A 17,992-nucleotide genomic window follows, 5' to 3' on the forward strand; every position below is an offset into this window, starting at 1 on the left:
ACCTGGTCTAGTGGAAGGTGTCCCTGCTGCTGGCAGGGGGGTTGGAACTGGATGAGCTTTAAGGTCCCTTCCAGCACAAACCATTCTGTGACTCTATGAAACAGAAGCCTGGCAGATGCAGTTTGTATTTGCTGAGACTCAGCTGAGGTGGGGGAACTGATTAGACTCTTTGTGGTGCACCTGGTTGGGTTGAAGAATATGGTGCTCAGCCCTGGAGGAGTCTGGTGTCAAAGCCACCTCCTTACTCCTTGGTGGTGGCCAGCCCTATACATGTAGGGGAGTCTGGCTGCTGCTTGGAGATTTGTCTCCACCTTGGAAATGAGGATTTACAAGGGGAAAACTTCCCACTGAAGGTGTCTGGAATAGGTCTTTGGGTACAGAATAGGACTGGGGTTAAATCATTCCCTCTGGAACAGGAATGGTTGGAACCCAATTCTCCTGCCCAGCTGTGTCAATGCTAAAAAAAATGTAGGGAACCTGCTTTGTCAGGGGGGTTGGACTGGATGATCTCCTGAGCTCCCTTCCAACCCCCACCATTCTGTGATTCTGGAGAAGCTGGGTTTGGATTTACCTTTAAGTGGAGATGGCCTCTTGCAGAGGCACACTGAGCAGTCTCTGTCCAGCCATCCCAAGACCTGTGTGGCCTGACAATGCCATACTAATGGTGGGACTTTTTTTCTTCCCTAGGCATCACATCCTATGGTGTCCCTCGCAGTGAGAAGGAGATCATGGCTGAGATCTACAAGAATGGCCCAGTGGAAGGAGCCTTTATTGTCTATGAGGACTTCCTGATGTATAAGTCTGGTGAGCATCAGCTCTGAAGGTGTAGGGAGCTCTGTTCCCTACCTCATCCATAGAGTCTGAATTTTGTGGCCCTTGTCCCTCTAGTCAAGTCTGAAAGGAGATCTCAAGTTCACACTTGAGTATCTGGTGTTGCAAGAAGGTGGGCAGATAGCATCTCCTGCATCCCAAGCAAGGGGATAAGGTGTTTGGGACTGTCTGAGGAAGGAAGCCCCAGTGGGGACCCTCCAGAATTGCAGCTGAGAACAACAGCTAGAATTTGGGGTGAAATCCTTCCAGATGGCTCTCCTGGTGTAGACCCCAGTTCTCTGTTCTGAACTGCTTGGGATGTGCCACCTTTGGGACTCTTGCTGAGTACCTCTGGGTGTCCTACATGCTGAGCTGACAGTGTCAGTCCTTCCTCCAGACTCTACACTAAGCTTCAGGTTTGTATTCAACCAAAACCACCTTCTCAGCTGATCTCTGGGTTTTTTGATTGTCTCACAAGCTGGTGGTGGTTTGAAGTGGGGCAAGATGTGGCACCTATTGACATGTTGGCATCTTGCCTTCCAGGAGTCTACCAGCATGTGTCTGGTGAGCAGGTTGGAGGCCACGCCATCCGGATCCTGGGCTGGGGAGTGGACAATGGCACTCCATACTGGTTGGCTGCCAACTCCTGGAACACCGACTGGGGGGACAACGGTGAGACATCCCTGGGTGCTACCAGAAGGAACCCCCCTCTCCCTTCTCCTTGCTATGATAGGGAGGTTGACTTTTATTCTTGGTGTGCTTCCAGGCTTCTTCAAAATCCTCCGAGGAGAGGACCACTGTGGCATTGAGTCCGAGATCGTGGCTGGCATCCCCAGCACGGAGAAGTACTGGAAGAAGCTGTAACCTTCTTGATCAAACCACAAATAATCCTGAGTCCCCCAATGCTTTTAACTGATAGTGGGTTGGGTGCAGAGCTCCCCCCCTCTAAGAGACTATAGTTGAGGTTACTGTATTAAAGCTTTTTATCTTTTTTGGGGGGTTTTTTAGTGTTTTGTTTGTTTTTTGTTTTGTTTAGTTTTTTAATTGTATGGTGGAGCTGGAGGTGGTTCTCTGCAAGCCCTCTCTGCTCCTGGTGGGTTGTAGTTATGGGGCATTCCCTGCTCAAAGGACTACTGTGGAAGGCTTGCTGGTATCTTGCACCATGGTATTTGGTTAGCCCAGACCCCTTCCAGCCCAGTTTGTTACTGGGAGGACAGGAAGCAGTAGCTTTGTGCTGGGATGAGGAACTTGGTGGGGCAGTGGAGATGGACCCTGCTGGGAAGCCATGGCCAAGCATGATTTGTGCACCCCTGGCTGGGTTAGTCTGACTGTTAGCACCCAACCCAAGCAGGGTATGTTGGTGTGTGCCTTGAACTGACTAAACTTAGACCTATTAATGACAAAATACTGATGAACTTGATGTGGGGCTGGCTCTGGTTGAAGCTGCGTTAAGGTTCCTCCTGCCTTCAACAAGTTCGTTGTGGATCTCTCGCTCTGCTCCATCCATTCAGCTGCTTTTTAAACCACTTGTTCCTCACCTGATTATTTGTTGTTTTGTTTTGTTTTTTCCTGCTGTAGTCTGGGGTTATTGATCCTAGGGAAGGGCCTGGCTGGAGCTCCATGAGCTTTTGATCAAATGTCCTGCAAGCATCTAGGAACAAGAGCAAAACCACTTTTCATCCATGGTTGGGCAGCTTGGTGTGTGCAGTAGGTCATGCTTTGGCAAGGGTGATGCATCCAAAATTGATGTGGTGCTTTGGGACTGCGGGTGCTGAATGCTGAGCAGAGATGAGGGATGTTCCCCAGGTCTGCTGAAGGAACCTTATGCAGATGCTTGGAGGTACCTTGCTAACTTGCACACAATTGAAGCTTTTTGGTTGGTTTTGTGGGGTTTTTTTTTTTGAGCCACAGGTGTTAAGAAAGAAGAAAAACCTTATTTTTATTACAGGGGGGAGGTGTAATAGCTGTGTAGGAGGAATCATGCCATTTGCCAACACTAATAGAGCAAAAAAAGAGCTTTTTTTTAATTATTATTTTTTCTTTTTTTAAAGTACAAAGTATATTGTTGAGCTGAGGCTCCAGGTCTGAAACGCGTGAAGCAGGCTCACCCTTGCACTGTACAATAGCCCCTTCCCTCTGCTTAGACCCTGGTGACACAGAGCTGTGCTGTATGTGATTGGAACAACCGTGCCAATAAATGATTTCTCCAACATCTTGTCTCCTGGCCTTTGGTTGCTTCTCTTTAACTTCAAACCATTTCAATATTCCCTTCTTGCTCTGTGCATTGTGGAAGCCAGGTGAGACCCTTCTGTCTTCAGATAAGTGTGGTCAGTCCCAGCCCTGTCCTCTCTCTGGCCATACTGGTGACAATATAACTTGTGTTGACTCCTCTGGGCATTGTCTACTGATGGTGGAGTGATTCAGTGTGGACCAGGACTGCTCCCAGCTTCTCTGCACACTTGGGGAGGAGGATGCACCAAGGCACTGGAGAACATGCTTGCAGTCCAGGGCTGTGCCACTGCTCCTGCTGCCTGCAGTGCAAAGTCCATTAGGAGTTAATTTACTGACCATTAGGTGTCTCTCATCCTGGTTAAAATTGGCACATGAGGCTTTGCTGTGCCCTGAAAGGAAGCAAGGAAACCCAGCTACCTGAAAGGAGGTTGTAGCGAGGTGGGAGTTGGTCTCTTCTCTCAAGTAACTACCGCCAGGACAAGAGGAAATGGCCTCAAGTTGCACCAGGGGAGGTTTAGATTGGATACTAGGAAAAATTTCTTCACCAAAAGGTTTATCAAGCATTGGAACAGGCTGCCCAGGGAAGTGCTGGAGTCACCATCCCTGGAGGTATTTAAAAGCCATGGAGATGTGGTGCTGAGGGACATGGTTTAGTCATGGACTGACAGTGTTGGGTTTATGGTTGGACTCAATGATCTTAAGAATCTTTTCCAACCAAAACGATTCTATGATCCAATGATCCAGGTGTGAAGGTTACTGCTCATTTATTCTGTGTTGCCAGACCTCTCTTGCCAGCTCTCCCAGCAATTTTTGGCTGTGGCACTCTTGGATCCAGAGGTGGATCTCTGTGTTTAGCAGTTTGGGATTGGTTTTTTTCCTCCATGACTATCTGATTTTTTAATCTACAGGAACATTTTCCATCTACTCTGTCCTCCAGCAAGGTGTCTTCTTCCTCAGCTCTTTGGCCTGGGCCAGCTCCCCAGTGCTGTCTCCTCTTTGATGTGGGGCTGGCTGGGACTTTGGTAGCTGACAGGGTTCCAGGCAGACCAAGATGTCCCTGAAAACTGTTAACTGAAAGAGTAATCAAGCATTGGAACAGGCTGACCAGGGAAGTGGTGGAGTCACCATCCCTGGAGGTGTTCAAAAAATGTGTACACATGGCACTTCAGGACATGGTTTAGTGGGCATGGTGGTGTTGGGTTGATGGTTGGACTTGATGATCTCAGAGGTCTTTTCTAACCTTAATGATTCTATAATTCTAAGAAAGCATCTGCATTTCCTCTGTGCTGAGGACTGTGACTTATGGCATGGTGGGGAATTACCAGGACTAAAGAAACGACAGGTAAAAAAAGTTCTCAAACTTCTGTTGTTTTTTTGTTGGTTTTTTTTCTCCCAAAGAAAACTTTAATTTCAACAAGACAGAAGCTGCACAAAGAGAGGTACCATGAGGGGGTTTTTTAACATTAGTTTAACCTACATTGGTACTTGTGGAGTAGGGATCCTCCTGCTGAGTAAGTCTGGCTGCAGGGGCTTTTGACCTTGCAAAGGCCACCAAACTGCACCAGGTAGACAGCTGTCCTTCCCTTTCCAAAGGCAAAACAGCATTTGCAGGGCAATAGAGACCATGGAAAGAGAAATCCACCCCAGGAAAACAGGACTTGCCTTTCAAGCATTGTTTCTTCTTCTTACCCAAGCTGTTCCTAGGAGGAACATGGCCCACTCTGAAGTCCAGCCTGATCATCTTCCAGCTTGCACATCAGTTTAACCCAAAGAATCGTCCCAAGCTAGAGCCAAGTGGGCCAGGGAAACCTGCCCTGGCCACCTCCTTGATGGCTCAAGCCTTCCCAGCCCCCAGCAGGGATCATCGCTGCCTTTCAGGGTGGCCAATGCACCAAGAACCCCAAAAAAGCATCTCATGAGGGACAGCACAGTGCAAACTCTCACTCCCCTGCCTTGCAGAGGCACCCAGTGCTGCTGTGATGGTGCTGCTCTGCCATGGCCACCCAGCCCCTTGGGCTGAAGAAGGGGTTCAGAGCCCAGACCCCATAGCAGAGTCAGGCACAACCTTATTAGCCCAGTGCCATGCAAGCAGCTCCCATCTTCTCCATTCCACCACCTCTCCAGCTGCTAAAATATGAAGCTTTGCAAGTGCAGGGTGCCATCTGCTAGAGGAGAGGGAGCTGCAAGAGATGACTTTGAGCTGGGGGCACATTAAAGTAGACAGAGCAACCCACCTTCTCTGCTTTTCACATTAAAAGGGTTTGTTTCAAGCCCATCAGCCTCCTCCAGTCACAACAACAGAAATATGAAGATTGCCTCTAGCTGATTCCAGGCTTCAGGATATCAACCAGCCTGGGCTGAGGGCCAGAAGGGGGCCAGAGCTTTCTCCCTGGATAGGGAAGCACATTCCTCTCCTGGCTGAAGCACCTCTTCCAGTGCTGAGCAGGCAGTAGAGGTGATGGGGAAAGAGGCTGCCTAAGAAAGGGAGGTAAAACCTAGAAGGTTATGCTCAGCTCTGAGCTGGAAAGGTGTCTCAAATCTGAAGCAAGAAAAGAGGCAACTGGAGTTTCTACTTAAAAACATCCTAATGAGAAAAAAAAAACACCACCTAAATTCAGGTAAACCAGCCAACAGGAAAAAAGAGAGAAAAAAAAAATAAAAATAAAAAAATTCAACCCCAAACAGTAAGACTCCGATTTGTGTTTGTAACCATCCAAGTAGATGGCAAAGGTGGTGAGGAGCGGAGTCCAGCAACACTGCACCATCGTCCTGGGGCTGCAGCTCACCAGCATCTCATCCTCGTCACTGTTCCAGGCCCTGGAGCATCCCACTGCCTGGCCATCCCCACCAGCATGGGATGAGGAGCCTCCTGCTTCTGCTGCCCATCTACCAACCATCTCTCCCCTCGCCCACCTGCTGCCCATCAGTTCTCGCCTGCCTGGACGTACTCCTCGGTGGCCTTGGAGATGGTGCTGAGGTACTGCCAGCTCAGGGCGGCCAGGAGCATGGCACACGACAGGTAGATAGGGGAGTAGTGGTGGCGTGATGTAATGGTGCTGCCAGGTAAGCTCATGGCACGGATGGAGGCGATGACCTGCTGCGTCTTGTTGGATGATGGGTCCGTGCTTGGGATCTTCTGGTAGATCTGGGGAGGGAGGAAGGAGGAATTATGTTTTTTTCCCAAGGCTGAGGAGGCAAACAGGACCAACAAGTGGAAGAAGAAGCTTTAAGAGCCACCATGTCCCCAAGAACAACTTCAGGGGTGCACTGCCATGGAGCAAGGGTGAGGCCAGAGCCAGTTTCCTTCGAGAGATGCACTAAGCCAAGCAACCTCTTGAGGGCACCCCATGATGGGAGATGGACCACACGGCCTCAAACACAATCCCTCATCCACAAGTGGTCTTGCTGGGACCAGCAGTCCTTGCCCAGCAATCCTCACTGACTGCCAGTGTGCTGCAGCCCACTCCAAACCAGTGAAGACACCCCAGTGTGACCAGCAGCTGGTGTGACTGCCAGGAAATGGTCACCTTCATCAGATAACTCCATGGTCTTTGGAGTTTTCACAGTCTGCAAACCCCATGGCTTTAAGATACCTGTCTGCAGGAGTCTCAGGCACAAGCAGAGACCCTCCTCTGGGTTAAGGTGTCACTGTCCCTTGCCATGGGGTTGGCCAGCCAGCAAAGGGAGCTCTAATAACTCATAGTTTGTGGTCTCCATAGTGCTAAAGTAATGTTTTTTTTTAACAGCCCTTGCTGGATTTGTTTTTTGGGGTTGGAGGTTTGGTTGTTTATTTTTTGCCTCATGAATCTATCCACCAGATGTTCCTCCATATGAACTTTTAACCTCCACAATACCCTGAAGTTGGGAGTCTCACTGCTTTAACCATCTGTGAAGAGCTACCCTTATTGATTGTTGGCCATAGAGCACAAGGAAACAACCACCTCACCACACTGCCAGCTGCAGCTACAGATGGACACAGGGAAAACAAGAGCAACCCATGGGGAGATGATGCAACCTGTTCAGAAACATGTGAGAAAGGTCCTCTGTGCCTGCTCAGCCCATGGGAAGCCCTGTGCTGTGACAGCTGACTCCTCTAGTTCTCCACCAGAAGGATGACAGGACCTTAGTCTTTGCCTCTCAACACAGGCACAGACCAAGGGTACGTTCAAGGGAACACATTGAACACCTAGTTTGGTCCAAGCCAAAACCACATGAGGTCATTGTGCCCTGCCACCACTGCACTAAGAGACCTAAGGAAAGGATTAAGAGATTCATTCACAGGTCTTCCCAATTCCACACCAGGAATGAAGATGGGAACAGCCAGAAATTATTCAAAGCAAGTTGCTCAACCTACCTCTTCCACATACTGGTACATGATGGCTTTGACAGCTTGTATGTTTGTGGCATCCATCATGAGAGTGACGGCTTGTCCCTTCCGGATCTTCACGATACCCCTGAACACCTGCTTGTTGTTATAGCAGGCAGCCAACGTGGCAATAGCCATCACCTAAGGAGAAACACAAAGAACCTGTACTGCATTGTGAGGAGCTTTCCAAGGGAGGGAGTAACCTTGGCCCTAGTGACATCGATAAGAAACGGTAAGCATCAGGAAAAAAGGAAGAGATAGAAGAGATGGAGAACAGAACAGGCTGATACCAACATGATACACAACCTTCACCTCCAGCTTCTCATCAGCTGGGCTGCAGATAGAATCACAGAATGATTTGGGTTGGAAGGGACCTTAAAGATCATCCAGTTCCAACCCCCCTGCCATCAGCAGGGACACCTTCCACTAGACCAGGTTGCTCAAAGCCTCATCCAACCTGGCCTTGAACACTTCCAGGGAGGAGCAGCCACAGCTTCTCTGGCCAACCTGGGCCAGGGTCTCACCACCCTCACACCAAAGAATTTCTTCCTAATATCTCCTCTCAGTCTCCCCTCTTCCAGTTTAGAGCCATTTCCCCTTGTTCTGTCACTCCCTGCCCTTGGCCAAAGTCCCTCCCCAGCCTTCCTGGAGCCCCTTCAGGTACTGGGAGGCTGCTAGAAGGTCTCCCTGGAGCCTTCTCTTCTCCAGGCTGAACAGCCCCAACTCTCTCAGCCTGTCCTCACAGAAGAGGTGCAAGAGATGATGAACCACCACTTGAAAACATGACTCACCTGGGGGATAGCACAGAAGTTGAAGACACTTTGGTTTTTCAGGCGGGATAAGTATGTGATGACATCAGGGACGTGGTGGAGGGCATTGGTGATGAGCTCATTCAGACACTGGACAGCCATGTCGATGTTCTCTGGTTTGGCAAGATCCGAGAGCTTCTTTGCGTATCTGCCCCAAACCTGAACATCAAGATAAGGATTCACAAGCTGGAGGGTACATTCATGCTGTAAGACACACATCAATAACTGAGGGCTGGGAGAGCAACGAGAATCACCAGAGACCCACAAAAGCCTTGAAGGATTGCAGCTTAGTAGGCTGAAGAAGGAAGGGCAGGCTGCAGAGACATGACAGTGGCCTTCATATATACAAAGGGATTGTAAAGAAGGATGCAACTCATCTCCTCATCGTCTCTAGGTAGGGACAGGAAAAGATGCCTCACACATCAGGCTGACAAAAAAATGCTCTGAGACAGGTGAACCACATGGAAAAGGGAGAGAAAAATTCTTGGAGGACCTCAAGAAGAGCAGACAAGCATCTGTCAGGCACAGGCAGAGCTGGTCCTGTGTTTGGGAACAGACTAGGTACCCTCTTGAGATCTCACCCAGTCTTTTCTTTCCTTATTCCCAGAACCAACATAACAGAGAGGGGAAAAAGCTGCCCAACAAGTTCTGGACAGTGTGGAGAGACACCACCTCGTCCCCAGGCAGCTGTAGATAGATGTGGAACTTGTCAGCCAGCTGTCATTAGAAGAACTGTTATTATCAAGATGTACAACCAACAGTAGTGATCTTACGCAGCACAGCTTTACTCTGGTCTTAATAAAATTAAAGCAGAACATCAAGTCACCTCTTAATTTCGATTGAAAGGGACGTGAGAGAGAACACAACGTTAGCTGTGCACCTCCCACTATGCATTCCTGAGACAGATGTCCTGGGAAGCACAGCTGGTTGGCTCCAAACATTACAGGTCTTGGATAAAAGTATGAAAGATTGTCAAACAATACCAACAAAACAGTAGGAAAAACCCTGGCTTTGGGGATTTCAAAGGAAATTCCAGCAGGAACCTTTCTAGCAAGAGGATGCAACTCACTCTATCAGAGTAGCAACAACAGCACCTTCATTCTTAGTGCGTTTCCCAAAGTGGGACAGCAGAAACTCTCGCCCCAAGGTGGTGTTTTCCCTCACCTCTCTGGGCCAGAATTCCCTTCCCTCCAGCTGGTCTTCTAAATAATCACGGATGATGTTGGTTTTCTGCAAGAAGAGGCCCATGGAGTTTGCCAGCTCTGTGTCCTGCCCGACGATAGGTTCTTCCAGCTCTGATGCAGAGAAGAGACGGGAAAGACCAATCCCCACCAGACCAGCAACGTAGTGACAATACTGTGAGACACCAGAAGGGGAAGGGGGAGGGAAATAAAAACCCAAACAAGATAAAAGGAGCAGTTACAAAGAGCTGCCTATTTGCCACAGTGAGTTTTACAGAAATGATGCTCATGGTCCTCCCTGGGATGTCTCAGCTTTCCCATGCCCAGCAAACACCTTACCAAGGATGTCCCACCAAGGTGCCACTCTGCCTCCAACAGCCAAACAAACTGCCCACAAGGGAACAGCTGATGTGATGGGTCACCCAAAACATATGCTGGTGGGCAAGAGCAATAATCCACACCATCATCCTGTCACCCACAGAACCAGCAGGCTCTCAATACCTTCCCAAGCCCACACAGCCTCCCTCATCCTGCTAAGGGATGCTCTGTCTCCTCTTTCCACAGAGACAAGGTGGACCCTAGTTATATTCAGTCCACTCCTCTGTCCAGGCTGACTTACCTCATCCCACTCGTGTTGAGAGTCCACCTTCTTCTCCAAAAACTCAGCCATCCCAACGCCCATCTTGTGGCAGATATCTGAAATCACATCCTGGTAGACCTTTGACAGGTTCCTGAACTCCATGGAGATCTGTAGCACAAACCACCATGAGGGAAAAAAAAAAACCCCAAAAAACAGAGTGAGGAAAAAATAGCAGAGCTCAACATTTATTTATTAAAAAATCAGGAAAAGATTGTTTACCAGGCTCTTATCCCACCCTGGCTGGAGATCTAGGACAACTCCCACAACCAGAGTTGTTTCAAGGCCCTTAAAGCACAGGCTCGGTCTGTTCTCAGTCTAAACCGTCTGGTCTCTGGCAGTAGATCAGACACAGCAATATCTTTGGGGAAGCTCTGTGGCCTTGGACTGCTATCATCTGGGAGTTGCAGGACAAAACTAGTTACATTTCATGCACAGAGTTGTGGGGTGGGTTTTTTTTGTAATTTGTGAGAACATCCCATCATGCCAACCACAGGAACAGAGACAGGAGGGTTCAGGTGCTCTGTTCTCCTGAGACCTCTCTAGCTCTGGCTCCACAGGGCACATTTTGCACATTTGGAAAGGCACCAAGCAACAGAGAAAGCAGAAAATCCTTCTTCTCCATCTCCAATAACATAACTCAATGACTCAGTTGCTCTCACACTGAAAAGTGCATCCCCCTCTTTCCAAAACTGTGGAGCATCGTGTTTTGTTGTGCTGAGTGCTCTCCTCCATCAGCGGGTAACTCCAGCCAGCCCAAGGTGTGTGCCTGGCAAGGACAGCAGTCTGAACAACTACAGCTCAGACATGAACACCACCGCAGATCCAAGCTCTCCTCCTTGCCCTGTGTCTCAGTCTGCCTGTAAAATAAACGTCAGCAACTCTGCTTCTGTCTCAAGGGCTTCAATCCACCACACAGAGAAGCACAACCTGCGAGGACACCTCTACCAAATATGATTAAAATCACACCTCTCTCACACTGCTGGAGAGAGTCCAGCACAGAGCCACCAAGATGATGAAGGGAGTGGAGCATCTCCCTGCTGAGGAAAGGCTGAGGGAGCTGGGGCTCTTTAGCTTGGAGAAGAGGAGACTGAGGGGTGACCTCATTAATGTTTATAAATATGTAAAGGGCGAATGTCATGAGGATGGAGCCAGGCTCTTCTCAGTGATGCCCAATGGTAGGACAAGGGGCAGGAGGTTCCCCTTAAATTTCAGAAGGAACTTCTTTACAGTGAGGGTGCCAGAGCCCTGGAACAGGCTGCCCAGGGAGGGTGTGGAGTCTCCTTCTCTGGAGACATTCAAAACCCGCCTGGACGCCTTCCTGTGTGATCTCATTTAGGTTCCTGCTCTGGCAGGGGGATTGGACTAGATGATCTCTCGAGGTCCCTTCCAATCCCTAATATTCTGTGATTCTGTGAATATGAACTCAGATTGTCCATACACATACACATCAAGAGAGAACACTGAAATGCCAGAAACACCTTCTCAAAAGCTTTTCTAAAGTTCCAAGCCACCCTCATACCTACGATAGCTCTATCAGTACACACCAAGAATCCCTTGACACAGCCATCTCCTATAGGACATGCCTCCCTCAAATAGGGCACAGCCACTGTTATCTCAAGGCTGAGCATCAAAATTTACAATACACCTCAGTTTTCCAAACAATTATCCCATTCCCACTGCTAGGGAATGTCCAGTAAGGGTAGAATACATTTTAAATGGTAAAAACATGAAGAAAACAGAACTTCCTCAGAAAATAAAATGCTCCTCACTACAACTACTCTACTTTTTATTACATGGAGCTTAAAAAAAAAACCCCAAACTTTAAAAAATAAACCCAACTGTTCTTGATCAATGTGAGCAACAGCAAAACTGCAGCATCCACCAAGGATCAGTCACCCTTTTTGGGTGCCCTCACCAAAACCAGACGTCTGTGTCCCCACTCAGCAGAGCTCAGCCTTCCCTTCCAGCCACAGCATCTCATTCTGCTGTCAGCCTGATGGATCATATCTAGGCCAACTGGCCAGATGGGTTCCCCTTTAGTACTGGGAGATGTTGCATCTCAGCATGGTTGAAGCTCCATCATCCCATTGCTCCTGCTGGGGCTGAAACTTGGCAGCAGCTCAGGACAAGTGTTGCAGTTTCAGCTCTGCTGCCTGCCAATCTCAGCAGCTACAGCACAGAGTCAAGGCTCTACAGCTACATCTGCACCAGGAACTTAAATATCAAACATGGACTCCATCACCAACCCATCAGCATGGCCCCTGATGTGTTTCTGACCCCAGCACCCCACTTCTCAAAGACAGTCTGGGGTGCAACCATACTGTTCTGCATCCAGAGAGAGTTTAATGATTTGGACATGGCCAGACTTTCTCAATTGGCCTCCAGGTCAGAGAAAAGGCTCCAATGCTATTTTAGCTGGCTAGTGGAGATGCAGACTCTCTGTGGCTTCCTTTTAGCATCCTTAGAGCAATAAGATTTTGGGTAATATTGTTACTAATAGCGAGGGTGCTTTTGGTCTCATATGCATGTCAAAAATCTGCAGACAAGACTCCTGTATCTCTAGAGAAGATCCTGCAGAGCTGCTGCAAACACTGGTCCATCCATAAGCTAGATGCCAGACAAACTTTCCTCTTCTCCTTATCTGTTAGGAGTCACAGGACACCCAACTCAGGCAACACAGTGTTGGGCAAAAAAAATCCAAACCACTCTCCACAAGGCAATGGTCATTTTCCAACAGGGGAGGCAAAAAGGCACTTTTTAGAGCTGGCACTTCTCCACAGCCAGATCACCTCTGGCTCCTACAGAGAGTTGCACAATGTTTGGGTTTCTCACTCCAGCTCCATGTGAAGGTGATGTAGCTCTTCCAAAGAGCTACAGGCTCACCAGGGATTGAGCTCAGCAGGCACAGGCAGGCGTAACATGGAGAGACAACCACGCAGACAAAGGTGACACAGGGCAGCTGAAGCAAGGAGGTGGACATCTTACCGTTGGGAAGTCCTCGAGCACCTGCCGGTCCTTCTCCTTGCTCTCCATGTATTTCCACTCTGGTTTATAGAGATAGGAGTGAAACTCTTGCAGCATTGGGACCTTTACATCTAAGCTGATGGTCATGTCATCCTCTATAGTGTCCAGGGCACGGAGAACTAGGTAGAATATACAGACGGCATGTCTAGGGAGGAGAAAAAACAATCATCCCTTACTTGGGATTGCTAATTAGGCAGGACAAATGGTTTAGATTAACCACACAGCCTTCAGCACAGAGGTGCTTCCAGCTCAACACAACACAAGCTGGTACCATCAGGTTGTTGATGCCTTGGAAGATACAAACACTTCCAGCACGACTTGCTTTCACATTTCAAATAATTATGGTACTTCAGCCACTGAGCAAAATGGAAAGCAGTGATGTGAAAACTTTCCTGGCTCCCATCATGGCATCCCAGTGTCTCCTACAATCTGGAAATCAGTTTTGGTGAAGGGATGCCCACATCCAATCCCTCTTCCATCAAATCATAGAATGGTTTGGGTTGGAAGGGACCTTGTAAGGTCATCATCCCTGCAGAGAACAGGGACATGTTCAACTAGACTCAGGGTGTCAGCTTTCCCAGCCCTCATCTGGGGACAGTGGCTGTCCCCTGCGGTGCAGGAACATAAAATAAACACATAGAAACGTGCTGCTCAAATCCCAGGGTCACAGGAGCAGGTTAGGGATGGAAAGCACCACCAGCAGAGCTTCCCACCTACTTTACTCATCATCTCCTTGAACTTCCACTCTGAGCAACAGAGATGCCTCCACAAAAACTCCCCATGGGCTGGTACATCTGAGCTGGGTAAAGAAACCCAGGTTTTTCTCTTCATGCAGAGAACTACAGCATGGCTTTTGGCTTTTTAAGATACGTATTAAAGAAGGGACAAGCCTATAAGGTCTCCCTGGGCAGGACACTGCCAGATCCAACCCTGCAAGCAAGATCTAACCCTGCAAGCAAGGCCACCACTCAGTAGGACCCAGAGGACAGCGCCTGAGATCAGCTTATTGGAAAAAAAGCAAATGCAAAATAAGGAAGGGGAAAAAAAAACAGGTGTAATTTTCCTATCACTTCTTCTCTGCACCCAACTTATCCTGTTTAGGGGGGGATAAGGAGGTCCCTTATTGTGCCATAAAAACATTAGGCTTGGAAGAGCCCAAAACCACCCTGGATTTTATATCTCCATGCACAAAACACTGGAGCCAGCCCACATGTCCCAGCACTCCAGTGGAAAGCTGCTGGAGAGATGCTTCTCCTGGTGCCACCACACTTGCCTTCCCTATCAAGGCTCCACAATTCTGCAGCTGAAGCAAAAAAAAAAGTCCTGATGGTGAGAAATATTGTCTCTGACTCCAAGATTTAGATAAAAGAATCCCTTAGATCTAAATAAGCACAGTGATACTTCAAGGAGATGATGGGTTTGTTAATTGTTTGACGAATGGAAACTAGCTTGGACTGCTTAAATGCCAATGACCAGGTGAAACCCTTTCTCTCCTGGGATAACAACGTGCAAGTGGTGATTAAAGAACCATGGAAAACAATACTATTAAATTTGGCTTTTTTTCCTTAATTGAAGAGTATTTAATATGTCAGACAAACCACACGTCCGAGTGCTCACGAGCAGCTCTCTCACGTCCTCCTGTTCCTTTCCATGACCGAGTTTTTCCATTTCAACCGGGCTGCAAATGTTCATCCGACACAATTAAGTGCCCAGGACTCCTACCCACGTTCAGAAGCAACCAAGAAAGGTAGAGCAGAAGCTGAAATGCTATCCCAGAAGCACCTCTCACATCTGCACTGTGCCAAGAGAAGAGCAGTAACTCCAGAGCCCAACACAGTCAAAACCCTTATTTAACCCCTCTTCTGCATCCCCAACTTCCATCACCTCCTGAATTCAGCTCCGTGGTGATTTGGGCAAATCAAAGGAATTAATTTTTTACAATGAGGGTGGTGAAACTCTGGCACAAGAGGTGGTAGAAGCTCCATCCATGGAAACACTCAAGGTCAGGTTGGACAAGGCTCTGAGTGACCTGATCTAGTTGAAGATGTCCCTGCTCATTGTAGGGGGGTTGGACTAGATGACCTTTAAGGTCCCTTCCAACCCAAACCATTCTGTAATTCTATGAAATATAAGAAAATAAAAGACAACTACGCAGTGAGCATGGTCTTCCTGCAGCTCCTCATTCCTCTGAAGGGTTCCCAGGCACCATGGTCCTCACCAGCAAACATGCACAGCAGTGATGGGAAGAGGACACTCCGGCATTACCTCCCCTTCGCACAACTGGAAGCACCCACTTCCAAAGAGCAAAGAGCCTGGTTTCATCACAGGGCTCAAGCTCCAGCCCTCTCCTAGGTGCAGCTCCCTCCTTCCCAGGTAAGGAGGTCTCCTTTCTCCTTGCCACCACAAGCTTAGTCCTCCCCACAAAGCAGCTGAACCTGAAGGCATTGATCCTGAAAGGTTCCAGGGACAGGCAGGAACCATGGGGCCAGCAGCAGAGGAAGACAGGAGCATTCCTCTCCTCTTCTCCATCCCATCACCAGGACAGGAGCTATGGATGTTGGCTCACAGCTCCTCTCCATCACCCGGAATTACGATGTTGGCTCAGCTGCTGATGCAGCTGCGGCTTTGAGCCTCCCACCTTCCAAGAAAATGCCCCAACTGTGGAGCAACGGGCTGGAGAGGGCCCTGGCCAGCAAAACAGACGGTTTATGGGGCCAAAAAAAATAAGCAAGAAGGAACCAAACATTTTAGCTGAACTACCATGAACTACCATGATTGATCTCATTAATGCTGATAAATATCCAAAGGGTGGGTGTCAGGAGGATGGGGCCAGACTCTTGTCAGTGGTGGCCAGTGGCAGGACAAGGGGCAACGGGCACAAATTGGAACACAGGAGGTTCAGTTTAAACATGAGGAAAAACTTCTTTATCGTGATGTAAACAGAGCCCTGGGACAGGCTGCCCAGAGAGGTTGTGGAGTCTCCATCTCTGGAGATGTTCAAACCCACCTGGATGTGTTCCTGTGTGATCTACTCTGGGTGATCCTGCTCTAGCAGGGGGGTTGGACTGGATGATCTTCATAAATCCCTTCCAACCCCCACCATTCTGTGATACCAGTACCCTGGCCTGAGAAGCACTGCTCCAAGCACTCATCCAGAAGTTCTCCATGTTACAACAGTCCTTGAGGAACACACGGAAACTCCCCCAAGAGCAGGGATGTAAACCAGGGAGCAAGAGCTTCATGCTTCCCTAGCCTTCAAACAAGGAGAATTCATTCCAAAGAAGTTCTAAGTCCAGAGGAGGAGACCAGGCTGTGGTGTAGTACACCGTGCTTGGGAGCAGACCCCGGGCAGTGCTGTGTTTCTCAGCATGATGAGGTTGTTTTAATGCTTGAATCCCAACACCACCACCTCCTTCCACCAGCCAGCACCAATATTAAGCAGCCTGCAACCGCAGGGGTTCAGTTTAACCCCCTAATGGGGTTAACATCACCTACAGAATCGTAAAGTCACTTAGGCTGGAACAGACCTCTGAGATCAAGTCCAACTGTCAACCCAACACTACCATGCCCACTAAACCATGTCCCTAAGTGCCACATCTACTCATCTTCTAAATGCCTCCAGGGATGGGGACTCCACCACTGCCCTGGGCAACCCCTTCCAATGCCTCAGAACCCTTTCAGCAAAGAAATTCTTCCTCACATCCAATCTGAACCTCCCCAGGTGCAACTTGAGGCCATTTCCTCTTGTCCTCTCACTTGGTCCTTGGTTGAACAGACCCACCCCCACCTCTCTCCACCCTCCTCCAAAGGACTTGCACAGAGCCACAAGGTCTCCCCTCAGCCTCCTTTTCTCCAGGCTCAACAACCCCAGTTCCCTCAGCCACAAGGGAACTCAGCACACTTGTGCTCCAGACCCTTCCCCAGCTCCTTTGCCCTTCTCTGGACATGCTCCAGCACCTCCATGTCCTTCTTGGAGTGAGGGACCCACTTCTTTGATGCAATCCAGCATTATTATTTCCTTTGGTAGCTTGCTGCTCTGCCTGTTCCTCTATTCTGCCTATTTTGCATTTCCCTCTTTTGTCCCTGAACTCTTCAGTGGAGCTACTGAACTTTGAAAACAAGTTTCTTCTGATCCACCACAAAGCCAGCTGGAATTCAGCAGCCATCCGATCTGGAGGTTACAAAGATCCTGGGATGGCATTTTTAGGATGCCAGACAGAAGTTTCTGTGCCCTGAGGGTTGGGAGCCTTCCTGATCCTGATCAGAGCAAGCTGCAACGTAAGGATTAAGGACTGGAGAAGATAGACAAGAAAGATAAAGGCAGGAAGATCACAGCGAGCACTTTGCCTAGACACTGCTAACAGGTTTCAAGGGGTTTTTTATTGATTGTCCTTTTATTTTCTTAATTTCTACATTAATTAAGATACCAAGCATGAAAAAAAATAGTGTAATTTTTGGCCCCACTCCTACCTTTCCACACAACCCCAGCCAAGACGCTGAATTTTTTTGGCATTTCTTGTAAACCAGGCTGCAAATGACCATTTTAGAAATGCTGGATGACAGCTATGGGGCACCACCCAAAAATGCCAAACCAAGGCTTGGAAACTCAACAGATAAGCTAGTGTTCAGGCTGGTGCCTGCAGCTGCTCGGCAGAGTCACAACTGTTAGACGTGGGTAGTGCAACTTGTAGACATTTTTTGATGATTAACTCAATTTGGGATGAACTGGAGAGAGATCTACGTGCTGGAATCAGTAATTGTATGGATATAAAGAATTCTTATATGTGTGCATGAAGCCCCAGGCCAGCTGAGCTTTGTGTCCTCTGTTACTGTTCCCATCTGAAGCTTTCCTGCTCAGGTCAGCGAGATTTGTACAGCAGAAAAAATTAATAATAATAATAATAATAATAATAATAATAATAATAATAAT

General features: G+C 48.5%; 2 protein-coding genes across 2 annotated transcripts in view; one reads left to right on the forward strand and one right to left on the reverse strand.

Moving 5' to 3' along the window:
* CTSB (cathepsin B) overlaps positions 1-1,802 on the forward strand; it is a 5,721-nt gene extending 3,919 nt beyond the window's left edge. Inside the window, exons 7-9 of the mRNA XM_010167110.1 lie at positions 688-804; positions 1,354-1,482; positions 1,577-1,802. Coding sequence (XP_010165412.1) covers positions 688-804; positions 1,354-1,482; positions 1,577-1,674 — 344 coding nt within the window. The 3' untranslated portion in view covers positions 1,675-1,802. The remainder of the gene's footprint in view (positions 1-687; positions 805-1,353; positions 1,483-1,576) is intronic.
* A 4,012-nt stretch (positions 1,803-5,814) lies between these two features.
* FDFT1 (farnesyl-diphosphate farnesyltransferase 1) lies at positions 5,815-13,203 on the reverse strand. Its single transcript, XM_010167111.1, has 6 exons — positions 13,024-13,203; positions 10,018-10,146; positions 9,382-9,573; positions 8,200-8,376; positions 7,397-7,549; positions 5,815-6,187 (listed from the first exon to the last, which is right to left on the reverse strand). The coding sequence occupies exons 1-6, from the start codon at positions 13,147-13,149 to the stop codon at positions 5,966-5,968; spliced, it is 999 nt and encodes a 332-aa protein (XP_010165413.1). The 5' UTR covers positions 13,150-13,203; the 3' UTR covers positions 5,815-5,965.
* Between the last annotated feature and the right edge of the window lie 4,789 nt (positions 13,204-17,992).

Source organism: Antrostomus carolinensis, unplaced genomic scaffold (genome assembly GCF_000700745.2).
Source record: "Antrostomus carolinensis isolate BGI_N321 unplaced genomic scaffold, ASM70074v2 scaffold7774, whole genome shotgun sequence".
NCBI classification, from domain to species: domain Eukaryota; kingdom Metazoa; phylum Chordata; class Aves; order Caprimulgiformes; family Caprimulgidae; genus Antrostomus; species Antrostomus carolinensis.